Source organism: Ranitomeya imitator, chromosome 9 (genome assembly GCF_032444005.1).
Source record: "Ranitomeya imitator isolate aRanImi1 chromosome 9, aRanImi1.pri, whole genome shotgun sequence".
In the NCBI taxonomy this organism is placed as follows: Eukaryota; Metazoa; Chordata; class Amphibia; order Anura; family Dendrobatidae; genus Ranitomeya; species Ranitomeya imitator.
The window spans coordinates 59,521,133-59,546,912 of record NC_091290.1 but is presented as its reverse complement, the minus strand read 5'-3'; the positions used below and the strand labels follow the sequence as shown (position 1 = coordinate 59,546,912).

At 42.8% G+C, this 25,780-nt stretch overlaps 1 protein-coding gene across 3 annotated transcripts in view; it reads right to left on the bottom strand.

Moving 5' to 3' along the window:
* Window positions 1-25,780, bottom strand: part of KCNQ1 (potassium voltage-gated channel subfamily Q member 1) — a 155,855-nt gene that overhangs the window by 42,521 nt on the left and 87,554 nt on the right. For all 3 annotated transcript variants that reach the window (XM_069740281.1, XM_069740283.1, XM_069740282.1), the window contains exon 3: window positions 11,027-11,117. In XM_069740281.1, coding sequence (XP_069596382.1) covers window positions 11,027-11,117 — 91 coding nt within the window. The remainder of the gene's footprint in view (window positions 1-11,026; window positions 11,118-25,780) is intronic.

Here is a 25,780-nt window from a genome sequence, read left to right as displayed (position 1 = left end):
GAAAATAGATTCGCAGCAACTATATTTAACATTTGTGTAACTATATTCTAAGGTACTCTTAATAGGGCTACATCTTTGCCTATAAATAAATTACTTTCTCCTTCTGGCTGATTTCATTTAAAAAAATAAAAAAAGGATTAAAAAAAAAAAAGAATTGAAAAGTTAAAATCCTGACAAATGCCACAAATAAGGTTTTCTACAGAATGTCATTTATTGTCCCAGATTCACTTAACATACAAAAAGTGATTAACCCTCATCAAAAGGTTTATTTTTTTATTCTTTTATTGAACAGGTTTTGGGTTTCTAATGAATTTTGTGACATGACAACTGGCGACATGTAAATGACACTTAATCACGTATACAAAGACTGACTGCCAAACTCTCAGTAACAACGCAACTTATCTGTCCCTAGTCACTTGCTGCTGACCTCTGCAGGCTGAAGGAAACATTGATGAAATGCTGGTGTGACCTGATAAGTCACAGATGAGTCCGGATCCACCGTCAAGCAAAAGTGAACTAAGCATCAACCGCAGTTCAGCAGGAACATTTACAATATTGACAGAGACTCCAACTGCAGCCAAAACCATGTCAAGCAATGATATAGGAATCATGATTGCAAGCAGGGTCTAGGAAGGCATCATCTTGGGCACGGACATGTTTCTAGAGAGCTTTCCGTGATACTGACATCTGGGAGTTCCTTCTGATGACAAGTAAATCTCTGCTCTTTTATCTTGAAAATTTTGATCCCTCCAGAATTTGTCTGCAATTGTGTTGGCAGTCACTTCTACGTCAAGGACATTTTTGTGTCTTCGGGTTTCTGCTGTATGTAAATGATCACCTCAGGACTATGATCAATGACAAGTCTTCTATTATGGTTGACAATTACAAATCCAAAATTTAAAAAAGCTTCTGTGGTCCGTCATGCAATTTGTACAAATTGTTTAAAAACCCCTGCAAATTTTGTGAAACAAATATACGAAACACTATGTATGTATGTTTTAGGGGGGTGAAAAAATAACTTAAAAATAGAAGTGTTAATGGTTTATTTTGATCAATTATCAAAATGTAAAGTGAGTGAACAAAAGTAAAATCTAAATCACATCAATTTTTGGTGTGACCACCCTTTGTCTTCAAAACTGCATCAATTCTTCTAGGAACACTTAGGGTACCGTCACACAGTGCCATTTTGATCGCTACGATGGTACGATTCGTGACGTTCCAGCGATACCGTTACGATATCGCTGTGTCTGACACGCAGCAGCGATCAGGGATCCTGCTGAGAATCGTACGTCGTAGCAGATCGTTTAGAACTTTCTTTCGTCGCTGGATCTCCCGCTGGCATCGCTAGATCGGTGTGTGTGACACCGATCTAGCGATGCGATCCAGCGATGCGTTCGCTTGTAACCAGGGTAAACATCGGGTAACTAAGCGCAGGACCGCGCTTAGTAACCCGATGTTTACCCTGGTTACAAGCGTAAAACTAAAAAAACAAAACAAACAGCACATACTTACATTCTGGTGTCCGTCAGGTCCCTTGCCGTCTGCTTCCCGCACTGTGACTGCCGGCCGTAAAGTGAAAGCAGAGCACAGCGGCTGTGCTTTCACTTTCACTTTACGGCCGGCAGTCAGTGAGTGCGGGAAGCAGATGGCAAGGGACCTGACGGACACCAGAATGTAAGTATGTGCTGTTTGTTTTTTTTAGTTTTACGCTTGTAACCAGGGTAAACATCGGGTTACTAAGCGCGGTCCTGCGCTTAGTTACCCGATGTTTACCCTGGTTACCCAGGGACCTCGGCATCGTTGGTCGCTGGAGAGCTGTCTGTGTGACAGCTCCCCAGCGACCACACTACGATTTACCTACGATCACGGCCAGGTCATATCGCTGGTCGTGATCGTAGGTAAATCGTATAGTGTGACGGTACCCTTACACAGTCAGTAATCAATTATGCCAAACAGGTGATAATGGTCATTTACATATGTAGGCTTAAATATGTAACTAACTGAAATAGAGACAGATTTATACAAGGTTTAACCCCTTAATGACAGCCAATACATCTTTTAACTGACCTGAGATATAAGAGAATAGCCTCCCCATACAGGTGACAATCCAGCAGCTGTCGGCTGTCCACTATAGGTGACAACTTGCTGTATCAGCCACGATCAGTGTTTGCACCATCCAAATCTGTTTAACCCCTTAGATGCTGCTGTCAATAGTGACTACATCATTATATATGGTTAACAGAGTGTGGGGGGCTTCCTCATTATCCTATTTGGTGCCCTCAGATCATGATTGTGTGGTCCTGATGTTTGCTATGGCAATTCATGACCAAATAGCGGCCTTAAGGTACTGTCACACTAGACGATATCGATAGCGATCCGTGAAAGGGGAAGAAAGTCCAGAACTTTATTTCGTCGCTGGACTCCCCGTAGACATCGCTGAATCGGCGTGTGTGACACCGATTCAGCGATGTCTTTGCTGTTAACCAGGGTAAACATCGGGTAACTAAGCGCAGGGCCGCGCTTAGTAACCCGATGTTTACCCTGGTTACCATCCTAAAAGTAAAAAAACAAACACTACATACTTACCTACAGCCGTCTGTCCTCCAGCGCTGTGCTCTGCTCTCCTCCTGTACTGGCTGTGAGCGTCGGTCAGCCGGAAAGAAGAGCGGTGACGTCACCGCTCTGCTTTCTGGCTGCCCGGCGCTCACAGCCAGACCAGAGAAGCAGAGCGCCGAGGACAGACAGCAGAAGGTAAGTATGTAGCATTTGTTTTTTTACTTTTTAGGATGGTAACCAGGGTAAACATCGGGTTACTAAGCGCGGCCCTGCGCTTAGTTACCCGATGTTTACCCTGGTTACCGGGGACCTCGGGATCGTTGGTCGCTGGAGAGCTGTCTGTGTGACAGCTCTCCAGCGACCAAACAGCGACGCTGCAGCGATCCGGATCGTTGTCGGTATCGCTGCAGCGTCGCTATGTGTGACGGTACCTTTAGAGTCTGACGGCTGTAGTAATCTGTTCAGAAGTTAGAGACATTTAGGTGGTAAAAATACACATTTTCATTTCTGTCATACCACTTTGCATTAATTCCTGTAAAGCACCTGAAGGGTTAATAAACTACCTGACTGCAGTTTTCAATATGTCAGGGGGTGCTGTTTTTAAAATGGTATCACGTTTGGGGGTTTCCCTTATATGGGACCCCTAAAGTCACTTCAAACATGGATAAGTTCCTAAAAAAATACATTTAGTAAATTTCCTTGAAAAATTGCTGCTACATTTTTAAACCTCCTAAAATGCTAACAAAATAAAATAACATTTTACAAATGGTCCTGATGTAAAGCCGACATGTGGGAAATGTTATTTATTAATGGTTTTCTGTGGTATGACCATCTGGATTATAGGGATAAACATTCAAATTTTTTAACATTTTTCTCAAATTTTTGATATTTTTTATCAATAAACACAAAACATATTGACCTAAATTTACCATTATCATAAAGTATAATGTGTCATGAAAAAAACAATCTAAAAATCACTGGTATTTGTTGAAGCGTTCCAGAGTTATTACCAGATAAAGTGACACTGGTCAGATTTCAAAAATTTGGCTCCGTCACTAAAAGAGGACCTTTCACCAAATTTTTCATGTTGAACTGGACATGCGATGCAATAGTGGCTGCAGAGTGGAATAAAATGTTTTGGGCTTTGTTTTGTTTTTAGTTTGCATCTCTGTTGCATACAGTACAGACCAAAAGTTTGGACACACCTCATTTAAAGATTTTTCTGTATTTTCATGACTATGAAAACTGTACATTCACACTGAAGGCATCAAAACTATGAATTACCACATGTGGAATTATATACCGTATTTTTCGCTTTGTAAGACACTCCGGATTATAAGACGCACCCCAAATTTTGAGGAGAAAAATAGGAAAAAACTTTTAAATAAATTGGTGGTGCTTCTTATAAATGCATGCATCTTATTGCTTACTGGGGGTTGTGGCTGCAGTGGATCAGGGTCCTTGGGTCACTAGAGATAGAGTGAAGCATTGCTGCAGACTGAGATGAGGGGGTGTGCAGATGCCCTGTGCTGCAGGGGGGCTCCGGTGCTGCAGGGGTGTCTCTGGTGCTGCAAGGGTGCCTCCGATGTTGCAAGGGTGTCTCCGGTGCTGTGGGGGTGTCTGCCGACATTTTGTTAAAGGCCAGAGCCCCCCAGCAGTTCGTCCTTGCTTTTCTTGTGCGGTGGACTTCGGGAAAATGGCCACCGGGAGGCGGCGCATGCGCAGATGGAGATCTTGGGACCAAGATCTCGAGAGATGAGATCTCAGCGCTGAAATCTCGTCTCCCGAGATTCCGGCGGCCATTTTCCCGAAGTCCGTCACACAGGAAAGCCTAGACCAACTGCCGGGGGGCTCTGGCCTTTCACAAAATGTCACCAGAGCCCCTTCCCAGAGCACCGGAGACTCCAGCATCATCCTGGGCGGCAGCGGACAACCGCGGCAGCAGCGGCAGACAACCGCGGCAGCAGCAGCGGCAGACATCCGTGGCAGCGGACATCCCCTCATCCCAGCCTCTAACCGTAAGCTGTATATCCGCTTTGTAAGACGCATCCCTGATTTCCCCCCCAAATTTGAGGGAAATAAAGTGCGTCTTACAAAGCGAAAAATACGGTACTTAAAAAAGTGTGAAACAATTGAAATTATGTCTTATATTCTAGGTTCTTCAAAGTAGCCACCTTTTGCTTTGAAGACTGCTTTGCACACTCTTGGCATTCTCTTGATGAGCTTCAAGAGGTAGTCACCAGAAATGGTCTTCCAACAATCTTGAAGGAGTTCCCAGAGATGTTTAGCACTTGTTGGCCCTTTTGCCTTCACCCTGCGGTCCAGCTCACCCCAAACCATCTCGATTGGGTTCAGGTCTGGTGAGTGTGGAGGCCAGGTCATCTGGCGTAGCACCCCATCACTCTCCTTCTTGGTCAAATAGCCCTTACACAGCCTGGAGGTGTGTTTGGGGTCATTGTCCTGTTGAAAAATAAATGATGGCCCAACTAAACGCAAGCCAGATGGAATAGCATGCCGCTGCAAGATGCTGTGGTAGCCATGCTGGTTCAGTATGCCTTCAATTTTGAATAAATCCCCAACAGTGTCACCAGCAAAGCACCCCCACACCATCACACCACCTCCTCCATGCTTCACGGTGGGAACCATCTGTTCACCTTTTCTGCATCGCACACAGACACTGTGGTTGGAACCAAAGATCTCAAATTTGAACTCATCAGACCAAAGCACAGATTTCCACTGGTCTAATGTCCATTCCTTGTGTTCTTTAGCCCAAGCAAGTATCTTCTGCTTGTTGCCTGTCCTTAGCAGTGGTTTCCTAGCAGCTATTTTACCATGAAGGCGCTGCACAAAGTCTCCTCTTAACAGTTGTTGTAGAGATGTGTCTGCTGCTAGATCTCTGTGTGGCATTGACCTGGTCTCTAATCTGAGCTGCTGTTAACCTGGGATTTCTGAGGCTGATGACTTGGATAAACTTATCCTCAAAAGCAGAGGTGACTCCTGGTCTTCCTTTCCTGGGTAAGTCCTCATATGAGCCAGTTTCTTTGCAGCGCTTGATGGTTTTTGCCATTGCACTTGGGGACACTTTCAAAGTTTGCCCAATTTTTTGAACTGACTGACCTTCATTTCTTAAAGTAATGATGGCCACTCATTTTTCTTTACTTAGCTGTTTTTTTTCTTGCCATAATACAAATTCTAACAGTCTATTCAGTAGGAGTATCAGCTGTGTATCAACCAGACTTCTGCACAACACAACTGATGGTCCCAACCCCATTTATAAGGCAAGAAATCCCATTTATTAAACCTGACAGGGCTCACCTGTGAAGTGAAAACCATTCCCGGTGACTACCTCTTGAAGCTCATCAAGAGAATGCCAAGAGCGTGCAAAGCAGTCATCAAAGCAAAAGGTGGCTACTTTGAATAACCTAGAATATAAGACATATTTTCAGTTGTTTCACACTTTTTTGTTAAGTCTATAATTCCACATGTGTTAATTCATAGTTCTGATGCCTTCAGTGTGAATGTACAATTTTCATAGTCATGAAAATACAGAAAAACCTTTAAATGAGAAGGTGTGCCCAAACTTTTGGTCTGTAATGTATATATCAGCGGTCGAAATATTTTTGACCAAATAAGTTAATTTTCATTAAGTCCAAGTGGTTGTTATCAGTTTTCCCTGGGAGGTGTGTACTTCATCTCCGTATGACTTTGCCGAATCATTAGCAGGCAGCAACACTCAGGGGAAAAAAGGACATGCCCCCACCATAGCTGAGAACAGACGAGACATGTAATGAGGACATCAGACCTGCGTGTAATTACTGACATGTTTAAGCTTTCATATCTAGACAGTATGGGTGAGGGGCAATACAGCAGCGTTTAAGTATGTCACATTTCAAACCATTCTATAAATTCTTGTCTTATAATGCTGTCAGTACAGCTATACTGACCTTCCCTTACCTCCAAACCCTCACAGACTGCCAGGAGATGAATGCTTCAAAAGGTGTCAGTAATGACAGTCAGCTCTGTTCACAACAACTTGTAGTTGCTCTGTATAAGGGCACAGTCAGACAGCCGTATAAGTCTGGGCTGAGATCAGAACCTAGTGCACGGACTGGCCGGCAGCTCTCCAGGCTCAAGTGTGACAGCTTCATGTATTTTTATACATGCTCAGATCGGAATAGCCATTAGCCAGTCCGAGCACAGAATTTTGATCTTGGTTCAATTTATACGGCCATCTAACTGTGGCCTAAAAGACCAGAATATGGTGTCACTAAACCTCAGACAAGAATAGTCTGCTTTAAGCTATTTTGGGGCATTTTCAGCTGTGTGTTGCTGCTTTTTTATGATTGGGCATTATATAGGGGGAAGAAGTACACAACCAGAGTCTAATAACACTCACATGGACTTAAAAACCAACTTAGATGCCAAATACTGTGATTGCTAATATCTCCAACAGGGAGGCGTAAAATAATAATTAAAAAAAAATATTCCATGCCCAGTTCAACATGAAAAAAAAAAAACCTGGTGACAGGTCCTCTTTAAAACTGGGTGGGGAACAGAATAATTATGCTATAAAAGGTGTGCCTGTGGAAGACTCATCAGGTCATGCATCATGGCAAGACTGAGCGCAGCAACGGAGGTCGTTATAATACATTAACGAGGTATCTTCTGTCATGATTCCAATGGCAGGGAATCACAAAAGGACAAGCACCAACGAGCTCTAGGGTGATGGAACCTGAGCTGACCGCGACCCTAAACCTGAACACACAAATAACAATAGCCGGGGAACGTGCCTACGTTGATCCTAGACGTCTCGCACCAGCCGAAGATCTAACTTCCCCTATTAGAAGAAACACAGACCTCTCTTGCCTCCAGAGAAATACCCCACAGAAATAGCAGCCCCCCACATATAATGACGGTGAAATGAGAGGAAGGCACATACACAGTATGAAAACAGATTCAGCAAAATGAGGCCCGCTAAAACTAGATAGCAGAGGATACAAAAGTAAACTGCGCGGTCAGCAAAAAACCCTTCAAAAAACCATCCTGAAATTACTTGAACTCATGTTCCAACTCATGGAACATGAGGAGCAATTACAGCCCACTAGAGCAACCAGCAGCAAAGAAACAATTATATGCAAGCTGGACAAGACAAAAATAAAGCAAAACGTGGAACAAGAAAATCAAAAAAACTTAGCTTGTCCTGAAGATTACTGAAGCCAGAAGCTGAGGTAACAAAACACTCTGATAACCTTGATAGCCGGCGGGGAAATGACAAGAAAGCCCGGTTAAATAGGAAACTCCCAAATCCTAATAGAACAGGTGGACACCAGAGACAGCAGAACACAAATCACCCAGTACCATCAGTAACCACCAGAGGGAGCCCAAAAACAGAACTCACAACAATCTTCCAGGCAAAAATTTCAAAGCAGATTGAGGTTTCAAATTGTACTGTATAAGCTCTTTTGAAAAAGCACTAAGACATGGGCACTATTGATGACCATAAATGTGAAGGTCGGCCAAGGAATCTTCGTGAAGGAGATGAAAAACGCATTCTTCTCACTTGCGTATCGATGTCCGGCAGTGCCATCAGCTCAGAACTAGCAGCAATAAATGTAACCCAGCTAGACCAGTCTACTGTTAGGAGAAGCCTGCTCATAAGTAGTCTTCATGGAAGAATTGCATCCAAAAATCCATACCTTCAACATGAGAACAAGGGCAAGTAACTTAACTAAGCATAAAAATATGGGAACTGGCAGCAGATTCTTTGGACTGTTGAAAACATTTTTTTGAAAAATTTGACTATATAAGAGCAATATGGATGCCAATGGCCTGGAGGCACGGCAGGAAATAGTGGAGCATGGTGGAGGTTCCTTGCGAGTTTGGGGCTGCATTGCAGTATATTGATTTAGGGATTTTGTCAGGATTAATGGTGTCCTCAATGCTGAGAACTACAGGCAGGTACTTATCCATCATGTAATACCATCCGGGAGGCGTCTGATTGGCTCTAGATTCATTCTGCAGCATGACAACAACCCCAAACATACGGCCAATGCCATTAAGCAGTATCCCTGGAAGTGATGATATGTTCCTCAAAGAGCTCTGATCTCAACTTCAAGTTCATCTGGGATTACATGAGAAGAGAGAAGTCCTTGCACAAGACTACACAGAACATCAGTGGTTAGTTCTCCAACATATTTGGAACAATCTTCCAGCAGAATTCTTTCAAAAACTGTGAGCAAACGTATCAAGAAGAATTTATGCTGTTTCAAAGGCAAAGGGCAGTTTCACCAAATCTTGATTTGATTTACATTTCTCATTTGTTCATTCACTTTATTTATCAATTAACAAAATACAAACTACCAACAGATCTAGTTAAAAAAATAAAACATTCTTACTTTGCAGCATTTTTCTACACCTGCCGAAAACTTTTGCATTGTATTGTGTATATATTATTCTATCTCTTCTTTTATATGTAGATCCAAAGCTGACTATCCGGCAGTGCTCTCAGCCTTGTCTGAAAACCAGTGGCCACAACAGTTACTTTCCGAACTACTGGGAACATCGTTCTGTACTATGATACGTACAGGATGTGACCACTGCGGCCAACATTCACTTACATACACAGACTAGAAACACTGCCAGTGCATCAGTGCTGGTTTGACAGGGGGAATATAAGAGATGAATAGTTTCTTTTTTTAAACTTTCACAATAAGCCATATGATCTTTCACAATGTGGCTGTGTGCCATCGTCTGAGTCTTCCATCGGGGTGCAGAACTTGAACATGGGAAGATTATGGAATACTAGTAATTGTTGTCGACCACACTGGGAATACCAGCCCTTTCCAAACGATTGTAACTTCTATGATAAGAATGATTTTATGGCCAAGGACACTGAAAGAATTAATACAGATACATTTTGGAGATTAACAACAATGAGAAAATAGAGCACACACTGCTGAAAGAAGATTTGCAAATCAACCCTCCGACCACACACAAATAAAGTTAATATCCTTTGGGGCACTACAAGACAAGAAGCCAGTACGGACTCAGTGGAGTTTTATTTACTGTTAGTGCTGAAGGATGCAAAATATTTTTCACAAAATATGATCATACAATTCAAGTGACATCACTTGCAAGACGGTACTGGTCTCTGCTCAATGGGTAATCTCACTATAATGTGCATTGACAGTGCGCTCTATTGCCAGCTCGTCACTTCTCATCAGAGCCTGCGAGGGAGTGCACTGTCACTGTGCACTGTGAAGGATATTGCACGGTGAAAAGATTCCTACTGAGCACAAATCAGAATTGACAACATACACATTGCTCAGTAGATTAGGGACTAGCCCAGCCCCTGAAATGAACGTCACTGATGTTGCTTCATTTCAGAGTGCGGACAGAGACTGCAGCCTCTGCCCCTGAGGATGACTCATTTGAGTATCCCAGGATGCACTGGATGGTTTCAAATTAAATGTTATCAAACAGGAAATAGGTAAAAAAAAAATTGCGTAGTGAGGGAACGAAAGTTTATTTAATTTAAGTATTATAAAAGAATAGATTATAATGTTAGACAGACATTTAGGATTAAAATAAATATTAATTTCAGGCCACCCTTTTAACTAGTGAGCTACAACTGCAATGTGCATGGTCGATGAAAATTGGATAATTGCCCTACCTCAAGGTACAGATTCTGATTCCAGAGATTTAGATGATGTACATCTTACAGGCTAGGCTTCCTGGGAAAAGGATGAACAAGACCTCTCCAGTCGCCTCTTCGAGGTAAACCAAAGTTGCATTCCAAAAAGTGCATGTTTGGTATATACTTATCCAATACTCAACCATCCATTTTGGTACCAAGATAGGCCAGCTTAAAAAGGTCTTTACTGTCACTACCAGCAAATGTTATGCACCACTTAGCAATTGATAGCACAAGACAGTTTTCCAGTCAAAGGAACATCTACACCAAGTGCAAAATGGCAGATGAAGCATCAGTTCCCACCATTGGCGGCACAGGATTACACACACCACAGATGCTACATCCAGCAATAATAATATTTTCTCATTATAGCAACTACGGCTTCTCACTGATTTGAGTGGGTTTCCAGCCTCAGAAACAACTTGCAACAGTCGGTGATGAGGCAACACTCAAACCCTACAGAAGGTTAAAGACCAGAAAAAAGTCAGTGCCGGATTGAAAGGGACAACGTCTTTTGACATGTTAGAACATAGCTAAATAAAAAATTAATTTGGGTATTAAACCCCTTTTCAGGCTCAAAATGTAAAGGCAATAATACGTTGTAGTGATATTCGATGGCAGGTAACGTCTTATGCCTTGGTGCCAAGAAATATTGTACACTAAAAGATCTATAATGGTAATATTCTGACCAGTAAACATTCAATAGTAAAAATGCAGCTTAACGATAAGTTTATAAGTCAGAAAAAATGGAAAACAATGGATTAAGCTTTTACATACCATCCAAAATAATGTTTCTGTGGCCAAGTTGGAATATTGCTGGATTGTAGAAAGCACACTGAATATAAGGCATATCAGCACAATGAGAAATCTGCGAAAAGAAGAAAATAATCATAAGTCATAAACAAGAAAATCTCTAAATTATGTTTCACTTGAGTCCAATATGACTACAACATAACTTTCAAAACCAACCAAAATCATTAAAAAAAAAAAAAAAACACTGATGAAGATTTTAGAATTTACATTTGTAGCAGATTTAATTTTCAACCTAAATACTGATATGACTATTGCCCTTAATGTAAAATAAATTCAGGATAAACAACATAAAACAACAGCCCACCGTGATAAAAGCAAATAACATATAAAAAATAAAATGAATAGCATTTTTCAGTGGAAATCTGCATTGAGCATTTTTTGACTAGGCTTTCAGATTGGATGCAGCTTAGGTTTGAAGTGATTTTTTTAAAAAACTTTTTAACACATACAGGTTTTTTGTTTTGTTTTTTTGAAGACTTTTGACTTGAGAGTTGAGGCTTGTGCAGACAGGTTTTTGTTTGGGTAGTTCTTGAAGCGGAGACAGAGCAGAAACTCTCCAAATCCTCCTTCACATTGAAAAACACCTCAAAAACTTTGAGGTTCGGCAAAGTTTCAGCCCGAACAAAAAAAACAAACAAAAAAATCAACAAAAAACACTCCATGTGTAAACTCCAAGGTTTTTCTGTAGCAAAACCTTGCTGCATAAACAGCAATTTGAATATGCCACCTTGTGGTTTTTCAATTGAAGTCAGAGTATTTGGAGTGGTTTTCATGTGGATTTTGGTGAGAAGCAACATCCACCTCCTTTTTCTTGGACTTTATTAGAAGTGTGACCAAGCTAAATAAGCACGTACATCAGGCAGTCAGGGGTTTGACTGATGTCCACTAAAAACGGTTCTTGAATGTTTATATCGAGGTCTCCATTTGTCTCATCAATTAATAATCTGTGTGCAACTACTCAGGGTGAGAACCAAAGCAAAATCTCAACTCTGAACGTTTCTGTGTTTTGCTCTTTAGACCATCTATGAGCAGCCTAAAAAAAAAAAACAAGCACAAGTAAAATAACAAAATTGCTTTTTTTTTTTTTTTTTAGGTGCAGAATTCTAGCAGTTCTGAACTAAAAGAAAATAAAAATGCAAATATAAAAAAAGGCTTGAGTAGTCAAATCTACAATAAAGGGAAAAAAGGAAAAATGCAGCAGAAACACAATAATTTGAGCAGATTGTTTTGGTGCTTTTTCACATATGGGACAATGAACTTCAATCCTGTTCCTCATGGCGAACAAAGATTTCACAGACACTCAGCCCGCATTATTGTTGCAGGGGTCAGTACTGTGCTTTGTTTTTTGTGTCAATCGACTGGTATCTGATACCCCTGTGTCTATCGAGAGATGAAAGAGTAGAGTTTAATGGTGGAGAGATCTGTGGAAAGTGTGCGGCCATGTCACTATAACCAGGGACTCTGGAAACCAGATGGGATATTAGGATGACTGCTGTCTCTGGACTGCTCCAAGACCATCATGAGGAAGTAACAGTGAGGAGCCAGTGGCAGCTATGGATGCAAAGCCAATTCCGAGGGTGTAGATAGTCGTCACAACCCAGATCACTTGGTCCCTGTAGACCTAGGGCTCCTCGTAGACTCGCAGTCCTTACATTAGGCCACTCGATATGTCCGGATGTGAGGCATATCTGGGATATTCAGATTTGCGCACTGCTGTACATGTCGCAGTGTATATTTGCTTTGAATGCCATGATGCATTGATGATGCACCGCAAGGACTGCACTCACTTCAGAATGGAGACAGTCATTTTACCTGTCTTACAGGCCATTGTGTCTTAAAAAAATATATGATCTGTTATACTTTATAGGACTTTGTAATGACTTCCAGGAATCAGCGGACAAGTTGTAGACTTGACTAAGTGAGAGCACGCAACTTGACTGATGAAAATTGAGCTGCGGTGCTAATGAAAAGGATCAGATGAATGAGTCTGCAGAGAATGTCTCAGGCCATTCACAAGCTGCCACTTACTAGATGAGTAAATACGCCTGCGATTGTCGTGGTCCTATCTTCCAAGATCAAAACCGAACTGACCATCTACAGGTTGGAAAAACCATCAGCTACTCCAGAAGCTCCGGTTTTACAGATATCTTCTAGTCAATTGTCATTCAATGGACTAGAGCAAAAGACAATAAAAATTGCACGAGTGACATCAGTCATTATTCTGGGGCTGTGCACATGTCCGATTTTTTCCTCAGACTGAGTCTATCCAAGGAAAACAAAAACAAACAAACAAAAAAAAAAACAGTGTTCATGAGCTGCATCCGATTATCGGATTGCACTCAGCCATTTATGTCTCTGGGTCTTTGGAGAAAAAAAAAAAACTGACCATGGTCGGATGACATCACAGTACAGTCCGATTCACACAAATCGAATGGAGAAGATGGAGAACATTTTTTTTTATTCTCCACATCCTAGAAGAATCAGATCACACTCTGATCAGAGTGTGATTAGTATAATCAGACTGATTTTCTCATTTTCTCAGAGATAAAAAAAAACGGATGTGTGATCCTAGCTCAACTTGAAAATTTGCCAACCTTATTCATTTACAAAAACACTTCAAAAATACCGTGTTTCTTATTTTCTAATCTCGTAATCTAAAAGACACGAGCTCGTCTACTGAAGTGAAGAAATGTCAAAACCTGCATTCTGTGGTGTTGAGAGAGATGTTTAGAGCCCTAGTGATCTTGTAAAGACTCCTCGTGCTTACATAACATTACACTTCTCTAAATGTCATGTTACACATTAAACTAAACACTTTAAAGTGGCCAAAAAAGTTATTTTCCACCAAGTGTCTGATTCTATTTTTACTCTTGGACACATGTGCCTTCCATGTCTGTTCTACAGAAATCCACTTGTACAGTTGATGCAATCAAACCTGTAACGCTGCCTAAAGGATATTTACTTTGGCAAGTTATCTGCTGGTATTTCAATATTTTGAGTTGGCGCTGGACACCATCTCTCTGCTCGTGTTTCCTTGTGAAGAGAGAAATAAAACACACAGTCATATTATACCAAAATTATTTCACAACCATCATCACTTATTTTCACATGGTCACTGGGGTCATCAGACGCCAAAGGCAAACATATCCATATTGTTTCAGGCGTCAGATGGAATTGGATGACGCACTGATCTGTCTTTGTATTGTCCATTCTTGCTCCAGTTACTACCAGCTTAGGCTGGTTTCACATTTGCGCTTTTTTCCGCTGCGTGTATGCGCAAAAAAAGCATGCGTTTTTTCCCTATGCTTAACATTAAAAACGCATGCTTTTTTTGCATGCGTTTTGCCGCATTTTGACAATGCATGCGTCTTTTCTATGCATGCGTTTGGTTACAGAAATGCAACATGTAGTAATTTCTAGCGGCTTTTTTTGCTGTCTATGTAAATGCATGCATTTTTAAGCACATGCATTTGCATGCGTTTTAATAGAAAAACACAAGAATACACACTGATAAGCCAACCCCCAACCCTAACACTAAGGGATCCTAACCATAGGGATCCTAACCCTAACGGTTAGGGTTAGGATCCCTAGGGTTTGTGTTAGGGTTAGGATCCCTTAGGGTTAGGGTTTGGGTTAGGATCCCTTAGGGTTAGGGTTTGGGTTAGGATCCCTTAGGGTTAGGGTTTGGGTTAGGAACCCTTAGGGTTAGGGTTTGGGTTAGGATCCCTTAGGGTTAGGGTTAGGATCCCTTAGGGTTAGGGTTTGGATCCCTTAGGGTTAGGGTTTGGATCCCTTAGGGTTAGGGTTTGGATCCCTTAGGGTTAGGGTTTGGATCCCTTAGGGTTAGGGTTTGGATCCCTTAGGGTTTGGGTTAGGGTTAGGATCCCTTAGGGTTTGGGTTAGGATCCTGTTATGGCTGGCAATCAGGCAACACAGTGTGCAGTAATCAGCGCACATACAGAGATCTGGCAATAACCAAAAACAATAGGACGAGCTCTGAGACGTGGAATCTCTGTAGACTGCAGTACCTGATCTATCCTCACACAACTATAAGCAGCAGTGGATTGCGCCTATCACTACCTATGCAACTCGGCACTGCCTGAGGAGCTGACTAGCCTGAAGATAGAAATACAAGCCTGACTTACCTCAGAGAAATACCCCAAAGGAATAGGCAGCCCCCCACATATAATGACTGTTAGCAAGATGAAAAGACAAACGTAGGAATGAAATAGATTCAGCAAAGTGAGGCCCGATATTCTAGACAGAGCGAGGATAGCAAAGAGAACTATGCAGTCTACAAAAAACCCTAAAACGAAAACCACGCAAAGGGGCAAAAAGACCCACCGTGCCGAACTAACAGCACGGCGGTGCACCCCTTTGCTTCTCAGAGCTTCCAGCAAAAGTTAATAGCAAGCTGGACAAAAAAAAACAGAAAACAAACTAGAAGCACTTATCTAGCAGAGCAGCAGGCCCAAGGAAAGATGCAGTAGCTCAGATCCAACACTGGAACATTGACAAGGAGCAAGGAAGACAGACTCAGGTGGAGCTAAATAGCAAGGCAGCCAACGAGCTCACCAAAACACCTGAGGGAGGAAGCCCAGAGACTGCAATACCACTTGTGACCACAGAAGTGAATTCAGCCACAGAATTCACAACAGTACCCCCCCCTTGAGGAGGGGTCACCGAACCCTCACCAGAACCCCCAGGCCGACCAGGATGAGCCACATGAAAGGCACGAACAAGATCTGGGGCATGGACATCAGAGGCAAAAACCCAGGAATTATCTTCCTGAGCATAACCCTTCCATTTGACCAGATACTGGAGTTTCCGTCTAGAGACACGAGAATCCAAAATCTTCTCCACAATATACTCCAATTCCCCCTCCACCAAAACAGGGGCAGGAGGCTCCACAGATGGAACCATAGGTGCCACGTATCTCCTCAACAACGACCTATGGAATACATTATGTATGGAAAAGGAGTCTGGGAGGATCAGACGAAAAGACACCGGATTGAGAATCTCAGAAATCCTATACGGACCAATAAAACGAGGTTTAAATTTAGGAGAGGAAACCTTCATAGGAATATGACGAGAAGATAACCAAACCAGATCCCCAACACGAAGTCGGGGTCCCACACGGCGTCTGCGATTAGCGAAAAGCTGAGCCTTCTCCTGGGACAAGGTCAAATTGTCCACTACCTGAGTCCAGATCTGCTGCAACCTGTCCACCACAGAATCCACACCAGGACAGTCCGAAGACTCAACCTGTCCTGAAGAGAAACGAGGATGGAACCCAGAATTGCAGAAAAATGGAGAGACCAAGGTAGCCGAGCTGGCCCGATTATTAAGGGCGAACTCAGCCAACGGCAAAAATGACACCCAATCATCCTGGTCAGCGGAAACAAAACATCTCAGATATGTTTCCAAGGTCTGATTGGTTCGTTCGGTCTGGCCATTAGTCTGAGGATGGAAGGCCGAGGAGAAAGATAGGTCAATGCCCATCCTACCACAAAAGGCTCGCCAGAACCTCGAGACAAACTGGGAACCTCTGTCAGAAACAATATTCTCAGGAATGCCATGTAAACGAACCACATGCTGGAAGAACAAAGGCACCAAATCAGAGGAGGAAGGCAATTTAACCAAGGGCACCAGATGGACCATTTTAGAAAAGCGATCACAGACCACCCAAATGACCGCCATTTTTTGAGAAACGGGAAGGTCAGAAATGAAATCCATCGAAATATGTGTCCAAGGCCTCTTCGGGACCGGCAAGGGCAAAAGCAACCCACTGGCACGTGAACAGCAGGGCTTAGCCCTAGCACAAATTCCACAGGACTGCACAAAAGCACGCACATCCCGCGACAGAGATGGCCACCAGAAGGATCTAGCAACCAACTCCCTGGTACCAAAGATTCCTGGATGACCGGCCAGCACCGAACAATGAAGTTCAGAGATAACTTTACTAGTCCACCTATCAGGGACGAACAGTTTCTCGGCCGGACAACGATCAGGTTTATTAGCCTGAAATTTCTGCAACACTCTCCGCAAATCAGGGGAGATGGCAGACACAATGACTCCTTCCTTGAGGATACTCGCCGGCTCAGATAACCCCGGAGAGTCGGGCACAAAACTCCTAGACAGAGCATCCGCCTTCACATTTTTAGAGCCCGGAAGGTATGAAATCACAAAATCAAAACGAGCAAAAAATAACGACCAACGGGCCTGTCTAGGATTCAAGCGCTTGGCAGACTCAAGATAAGTAAGGTTCTTATGATCAGTCAAAACCACCACGCGATGCTTAGCACCCTCAAGCCAATGACGCCACTCCTCGAATGCCCACTTCATGGCCAGCAACTCTCGGTTGCCCACATCATAATTACGCTCAGCAGCAGAAAATTTCCTGGAAAAGAAAGCACATGGTTTGAACACTGAGCAACCAGAACCTCTCTGTGACGAAACCGCCCCTGCACCAATCTCAGAAGCATCAACCTCGACCTGGAACGGAAGAGAAACATCAGGTTGACACAACACAGGGGCACAGCAAAAACGACGCTTCAACTCCTGAAAAGCTTCCAGGGCAGCAGAAGACCAATTAACCAAATCAGCACCCTTCTTGGTCAAATCGGTCAATGGTCTGGCAATGCTAGAAAAATTACAGATGAAGCGACGATAAAAATTAGCAAAGCCCAGGAATTTCTGCAGACTTTTTAGAGATGTCGGCTGAGTCCAATCCTGGATGGCTTGGACCTTAACCGGATCCATCTCGATAGTAGAAGGGGAAAAGATGAACCCCAAAAATGAAACTTTCTGCACACCGAAGAGACACTTTGATCCCTTCACGAACAAGGAATTAGCACGCAGTACCTGGAAAACCATTCTGACTTGCTTCACATGAGACTCCCAATCATCTGAGAAGATCAAAATGTCATCCAAGTAAACAATCAAGAATTTATCTAGATACTCACGGAAAATGTCATGCATAAAAGACTGAAAAACAGATGGAGCATTGGCAAGTCCGAACGGCATCACCAGATACTCAAAATGACCCTCGGGCGTATTAAATGCCGTTTTCCATTCATCTCCCTGCCTGATTCTCACCAGATTATACGCACCACGAAGATCAATCTTAGTAAACCAACTAGCCCCCTTAATCCGAGCAAACAAGTCAGAAATCAATGGCAAGGGATACTGAAACTTAACAGTGATCTTATTAAGAAGGCGGTAATCAATACACGGTCTTAGCGAACCATCCTTCTTGGCTACAAAAAAGAACCCTGCTCCCAATGGTGACGACGATGGGCAAATATGTCCCTTCTCCAGGGACTCCTTCACATAACTGCGCATAGCGGTGTGTTCAGGTACGGACAAATTAAATAAACGACCCTTAGGGAATTTACTACCAGGAATCAAATCGATAGCACAATCACAATTCCTATGCGGAGGTAGGGCATCAGACTTGGACTCTTCAAATACATCCTGAAAGTCCGACAAGAACTCTGGGATGTCAGAAGGAATGGATGACGAAATAGACAAAAATGGAACATCACCATGTACTCCCTGACAACCCCAGCTGGTTACCGACATAGAGTTCCAATCCAATACTGGATTATGGGTTTGTAGCCATGGCAACCCCAACACGACCACATCATGCAAATTATGCAGTACCAGAAAGCGAATAACTTCCTGATGTGCAGGAGCAATGCACATGGTCAGCTGGGCCCAGTACTGAGGCTTATTCTTGGCCAAAGGTGTAGCATCAATTCCTCTCAACGGAATAGGACACCGCAAAGGCTCCAAGAAAAATCCACAACGTTTAGCATAATCCAAATCCATCAGATTCAGGGCAGCGCCTGAATCCACAAACGCCATGACAGAATACGATGACAAAGAGCACATTAAGGTAATGGACAAAAGGAATTTGGACTGTACAGTACCAATAACGGCAGAGCTATCGAACCGCCTAGTGCGTTTAGGACAATTAGAAATAGCATGAGTAGAATCACCACAATAGAAACACAGTCTGTTCAGACGTCTGTGTTCTTGCCGTTCTACTTTAGTCATAGTCCTGTCGCACTGCATAGGCTCAGGTTTACTCTCAGACAATACCGCCAGATGGTGCACAGATTTACGCTCGCGCAAGCGACGACCGATCTGAATGGCCAAGGACATAGACTAATTCAAACCAGCAGGCATAGGAAATCCCACCATTACATCCTTAAGAGCTTCAGAGAGACCCTTTCTGAACAAAGCCGCTAGTGCAGATTCATTCCACAGAGTGAGTACTGACCACTTCCTAAATTTCTGACAATATACTTCTACATCATCCTGACCCTGGCATAAAGCCAGCAGATTTTTCTCAGCCTGATCCACTGAATTAGGCTCATCGTAAAGCAATCCCAGCGCCTGGAAAAATGCATCAACATTACTCAATGCAGAATCTCCTGGTGCAAGAGAAAACGCCCAGTCCTGTGGGTCGCCGCGCAAAAAAGAAATAATAATCAAAACCTGTTGAATAGGATTACCAGAAGAATGAGGTTTCAAGGCCAAAAATAGCTTACAATTATTTCTGAAGCTCAGGAACTTAGTTCTGTCACCAAAAAACAAATCAGGAATCGGAATTCTTGGTTCTAGCATCGATTTCTGATCAATAGTATCTTGAATCTTTTGTACATTTACAACGAGATTATCCATTGAGAAGCACAGAGCCTGAATATCCATGTCCACAGCTGTGTCCTGAAGCACTCTAATGTCTAGGGGAAAAAAAAGACTGAAGACAGAGCTAAGAAAAAAAAATGCTGTCAGGATTTCTTTTTTCCCTCTATTGGGAATCATTGGGTGGCTCCTTGTACTGTTATGGTTGGCAATCAGGCAACACAGCGTGCAGTAATCAGCGCACATACAGAGATCTGGCAATAACCAAAAACAATAGGACGAGCTCTGAGACGTGGAATCTCTGTAGACTGCAGTACCTGATCTATCCTCACACAACTATAAGCAGCAGTGGATTGCGCCTATCACTACCTATGCAACTCGGCACTGCCTGAGGAGCTGACTAGCCTGAAGATAGAAATACAAGCCTGACTTACCTCAGAGAAATACCCCAAAGGAATAGGCAGCCCCCCACATATAATGACTGTTAGCAAGATGAAAAGACAAACGTAGGAATGAAATAGATTCAGCAAAGTGAGGCCCGATATTCTAGACAGAGCGAGGATAGCAAAGAGAACTATGCAGTCTACAAAAAACCCTAAAACGAAAACCACGCAAAGGGGCAAAAAGACCCACCGTGCCGAACTAACAGCACGGCGGTGCACCCCTTTGCTTCTCAGAGCTTCCAGCAAAAGTTAATAGCAAGCTGGACAAAAAAAAACAGAAAACAAACTAGAAGCACTTATCTAGCAGAGCAGCAGGCCCAAGGAAAGATGCAGTAGCTCAGATCCAACACTGGAACATTGACAAGGAGCAAGGAAGACAGACTCAGGTGGAGCTAAATAGCAAGGCAGCCAACGAGCTCACCAAAACACCTGAGGGAGGAAGCCCAGAGACTGCAATACCACTTGTGACCACAGAAGTGAATTCAGCCACAGAATTCACAACAGGATCCCTAGGGTTACTAGGGATACTAACCCTAACCCTAGCTATTTCTGTTTATAGTGGGTTTTCTTGTTGATTTTGATGATTGGCAGCTGTCACACACTTCTCATCATTCGTTTCAAAAACGCAAACGCAGGAAAAAACGCATGTAAACGCTTCAAAACGCAGCGTTTGTATTAAAACATGCAAAAACGCATGCGTCTAAAAAAACGCAGCGTTTAAATGCGTTTAAACACGTTTTTTCACCAAATGCGTTTGCGTTTAAAACGCTGCGTTTTTAAACACAAATGTGAAACCAGCCTTACTCTTCATTCCCCATTGATTTTGCAAACTCAAAAAGGGGATCAGGAAGAAAAGTGGACAGCTGAATGAGCACTTGGCTAACAGTAGAGATGAGCGGATCTGGAAAATTTTGAATTTGCCTGCTCACTTGAATCTTCCTAGGAAATATTCTTCACAAATTTAATTTCCCTTATTATATTCTGGTGGTCACCTCATGCTATACTCCTCTCACCATCACCCATCCAGTCCTCGTGGGTTGTTCAGGTCCACATCCGCTTGTGATTATATCCCCGGGCTTGTCTAGGACTTCTGGCCAAGAAGGGTACTGCGCAAGACCATGGAAGGCCATAGCATTATGACATGTGGCATGACCTTGCATGTGCCTGCGCAGAACCGTCCCAGGATTCATCAGAGTCGGAAGTCCTGGCACACTGAGAGCTCAGGAGATGAGTAACAAAAGACTGGATATGTAACCGTAAGGAGTGGAGGGGACGGAGAGGTGAACAGAAAGCCCAGAATAAAGTCGTTTATTTTACCTTTTCATGCGCCTCTAAGGTTCAGAAAAATGAGAGCCATCGGCTGCTTTTTTTCTGATGCCAAGCGGGAGTGAATTATGACAAAATACGCATTTTGGCCAACGCAGAATTTAGTAACTTTTGAGTAGAATTCAATTCTACTCAGATTTATTCGCTCAACTCTAGCTAACAGCTATACAGGTCTATTGATAAACGCTAGATATAGATGGTTGATTCTGACCAGCAAAACGGTTATTTTTTTCTTTTACTATGTAGTCAAGTAGGATAACCATGCCATTTATTATCATGGCTAAATGTCTAGATGACCTCTTCCTTGAACCGTCAACTACCAAAAGTTACCCAAATTTACTTAATGGCATTTTTTTCAGAGAGAAATTCTAATATGTATAAAGCCCTTATGCCCGGGTTGGATTTTCATAGATTCTTGCAGTGTATGCACCTTACAATTATACTTTCTCTTTGGCTTATTTTTGGATTAGGGTAGTTAAATTCTCATGATGGGCATTTGGTGCATTTTGTTATGCCGTATATTTTTGTGAGCAAAAAAAAAAAAAATCACAGCCTAGTGTATCGGATATATATAAATCCCATCCCCGCTGTGTTTTTTTTTTATGTTGTTCAAATAGCCTTGTGGTAAGATTTCGAAATCTGCAACATGCCAATTTCTCCTGTGGTAAATGTACACTTTATTTGCAGATTTTCCCTACAGCCTTGAATGAGATAGGGAAAATATGCAGATAAATACACATATGTTTTGATTGCATTTCTGTAATGAAAATGCATGTGATCCACAGTTTTAATAAAACTTTAGTGATAAGATCAAGTAACAGGAAATTTCCAAACTAAAAGCAGTTTTATTTAAAACCTGATATACCAAAAAGAGACGAAGACCGCAGCTGAAAAAACAGGTAACCAAAAAACAAAATGCAATAAAATAATGCAAATAACCTAAATTCGCTAACTGGTGCAAAAATACCAAACTGCAGCATCAAAATGCACCAATTACTCATCATGGAAACTTAGCCTTACATAGCATTTTCTAAAATTGCAATATAGTAAAAATGAAATATTAAAAGTATTCACCTATGACAACTGGGAGGACATGTAATGGTTTATAAGAGGCTTATATAGCAATAAAATGAAAACAGGACCCATGCACACGGTTGCTGGAGAAAATTGGCGTCACTCACGCTTCATCTATTTATGTCTAGTAGTAAAGATTATACATAGGCAGCCGACTATCCAGACAACTTGGTTATAAATCAGTCTTGCACAGTGTAAGAGATCAAGTGTCCATCTCACATGTAGCTACAAGCACTGGTTTTATGGCTATGCTCGTTGAACGTCAACTGCTAAAAATACGGAGACCATAAACAGGCATAGTAAATAATAGCATTATAGAAGACATGCAGAGTCACAGCAGTGAGAAAACAATATTTTCCTGTAGAGAGTTTTAGGAAACCATATTTAGTAATACATCAATTCAAGTTTACCCTTGAAAATTTTTGCTAATCCCGAGGAACCCCAACTTCCATTTCTACCTCTAAAGGGTAAGAGCGCCAAGGTTGGCATGAGAGGTAGGCAGCGTAGGGTACTCCTAGGCAGGGTAAGTACCTGCCTAGGGCGCCATCTCCTGACCACCTTAGGGGGCGCAAAAAAAAACACTGACATTGCTGAATGCCTGTGGCCACCCGTCCCCTTTCGCCAGCCGCAAGCATTTATAACAGTGATGGCCGGGGCGCGGGCACACAAGGGATCAGTGTCAGTCACTGACACCGCTCACCCCCATCTCTACTAGTGTCGCTCCTTCCCTGCACTCAACAGTATTCACAGGAGCTCTGGCACATTCAGAGGACGTCACAATGTAGGGACTTCGTTGCACCATTCAGCACTCACTGCTGAACCAGATGGAAGAGTAGATGGAGCTGCCCTGGACCGAGACTGGATTAGGTGAGTAAAAGCTTTTTACATTTTTATTCTATTATTTTTCATTTAACAGAATGGGTGCTATTATACCTAGGGCCTGTGGGGACATTCCAAGAGAAGCTGGCTATAGGGACATTCGTAGAGAGGCTGGCTACGTGGACATTACAAGGCAAAGGGTCCTTAACCCTTTTCAGCATCGAATGAAAGTAAATCCACTCCAATTCAAGGTAATAGACAAACGGACACTAAAGAGGACCTACGATCGATTAAAGGTTGTGACCTTCTGATCCCATATCCCCCACACGTGACACACTATTCGGATGTGCCGCATGGAAGGAACGTATTAACCTACTGACATTGACTTTTGATGCATTTACCCACATCCTTTCCTCTGGACCATGACCCCTCAAGTGCACCAAGTATTGAGAGAGCGGCAAACAAAACGCAAATCAACATTTCCTGCCACCTGAAATTGTAAACCATCAATAATAATCGGAGGAGACGGTAAGGGTTACTGCTCCAGAAGCGCAACCCATTTCTTGAGCAATAACCTGTGAAAAACATTAGAGTTTAAGTGCTTGAGATAGGTCAAGACAAAAAGCCACAGGGCTAATTACAGTTACCACCTTATAAGGACCAATGAACCTAGGACCTAGTTTCCAAGAAGAAATCTTCAATTTAACATTTCTGGTGGACAGCCATACATAATCATTCACACTGAGGTCCGGACCTGACAAACATTTTTTTTTTATCATACATGCCTTTGTATCTGTACACCATAACCTTCACGTACATCTCTAAACTTTGATGAAAACATTCATTGACCATTCGTTTGAGGATGGAACACCAAGAAAAAGGATAGATGCATCCCCAGACGTGAACATAATGCCCTCCAAAATTTAGATATGAACTGGGTCCCCCGATCTGACACCACATCAGAGGGAACACCGTGAAGCTTCACAATCTCACTTAAGCTAAAGTCTTAAGGTACCTTCACACATAATGAGATCGTTAACGATATCGTTGCAACGTCATGCTTTTTGTGACGTAGCAACGATCCCGCTAACGATCTCGTTATGTGTGACAGCGACCAACGATCAGGCCCCTGCTGGGAGATCGTTGGTCGCTGGGGAATGATCAGGACTTTTTTTGGTCGCTGATCACCCGCTGTCATCGCTGGATCGGCATGTGTGACGCCGATCCAGCGATGTGTTCACTTGTAACCAGGGTAAATATCGGGTTACTAAGCGCAGGGCCGCGCTTAGTAACCCGATATTTACCCTGGTTACCATTGAAAATGTAAAAAAAAAAAAAAACAGTACATACTCACATTCCGATGTCTGTCACATCCCCCGCCGTCAGCTTCCCTGCACTGACTGTCAGCGCCGGCCGTAAAGCAGATCACAACGGTGACGTCACCGCTGTGCTCTGCTTTACGGCCGGCACTGACACAGTCAGTGCGGGAAGCTGACGGCGGGGGACGTGACAGACATCGGAATGTGAGTATGTAGAGTTTTTTTTTTTTTTTTACAATGGTAACCAGGATAAATATCGGGCTACTAAGCGCGGCCCTGCACTTAGTAACCCGATGTTTACCCTGGTTACCCGGGGACTTCGGCATCGTTGAAGACAGTTTCAACGATGCCGAAGTCGTTCCCCGGATCGTTGGTGGCTGGAGAGAGCTGTCTGTGTGACAGCTCCCTAGCGACCACACAACGACTTACCAACGATCACGGCCAGGTCGTATCGCTGGTCGTGATCGTTGGTAAGTCGTTTAGTGTAACGGTACCTTTACTGTTACGGAAAGCACGTAAGACAATGAAGTGTGCCATCGTACTAATCCTTACTGCTAACATTAGTTTTTCAGGTGGATGAGGGAGGGTCAGTAAGGTGGTTCTTTTAGTATATAACGGCTGGAGGGGGTGACAGTGGCCCTTTAAGATATAGGATATCAGGGATGAATATCACTTTTTCTCCCTGGAATCGTGCTACTGGTCTGCATGCAATGATTGATTCCATATCTAAACTATGAAAACACACTCCCTGTTATGCCTCACCTCTAAAGTACAGTTACTTCACTTGACTACGGGTTCTCTTCTATGGCAAAAAGGAAGAGTGCTGATTATCCAACGAGTTTCTTACGTATTTGTGATTCAATTACAGAAATTGACAATACCACCTGCTTCTATTTTACACAATGCAGTCTTCTGCATTGGCCAGAGAAGACTGACAATCTTGAGAGCAAGTCAGCAGGCTTCCCAATAGTGCATGGGAGCCATCACATCACATAGCATAGCACTGCCAAACATCGCCAGTATAGAAACCAAGGCAGGGAATGCAGCAGCCATTTTGGGGCAAATCCGTTTAGTGATAGAATGTC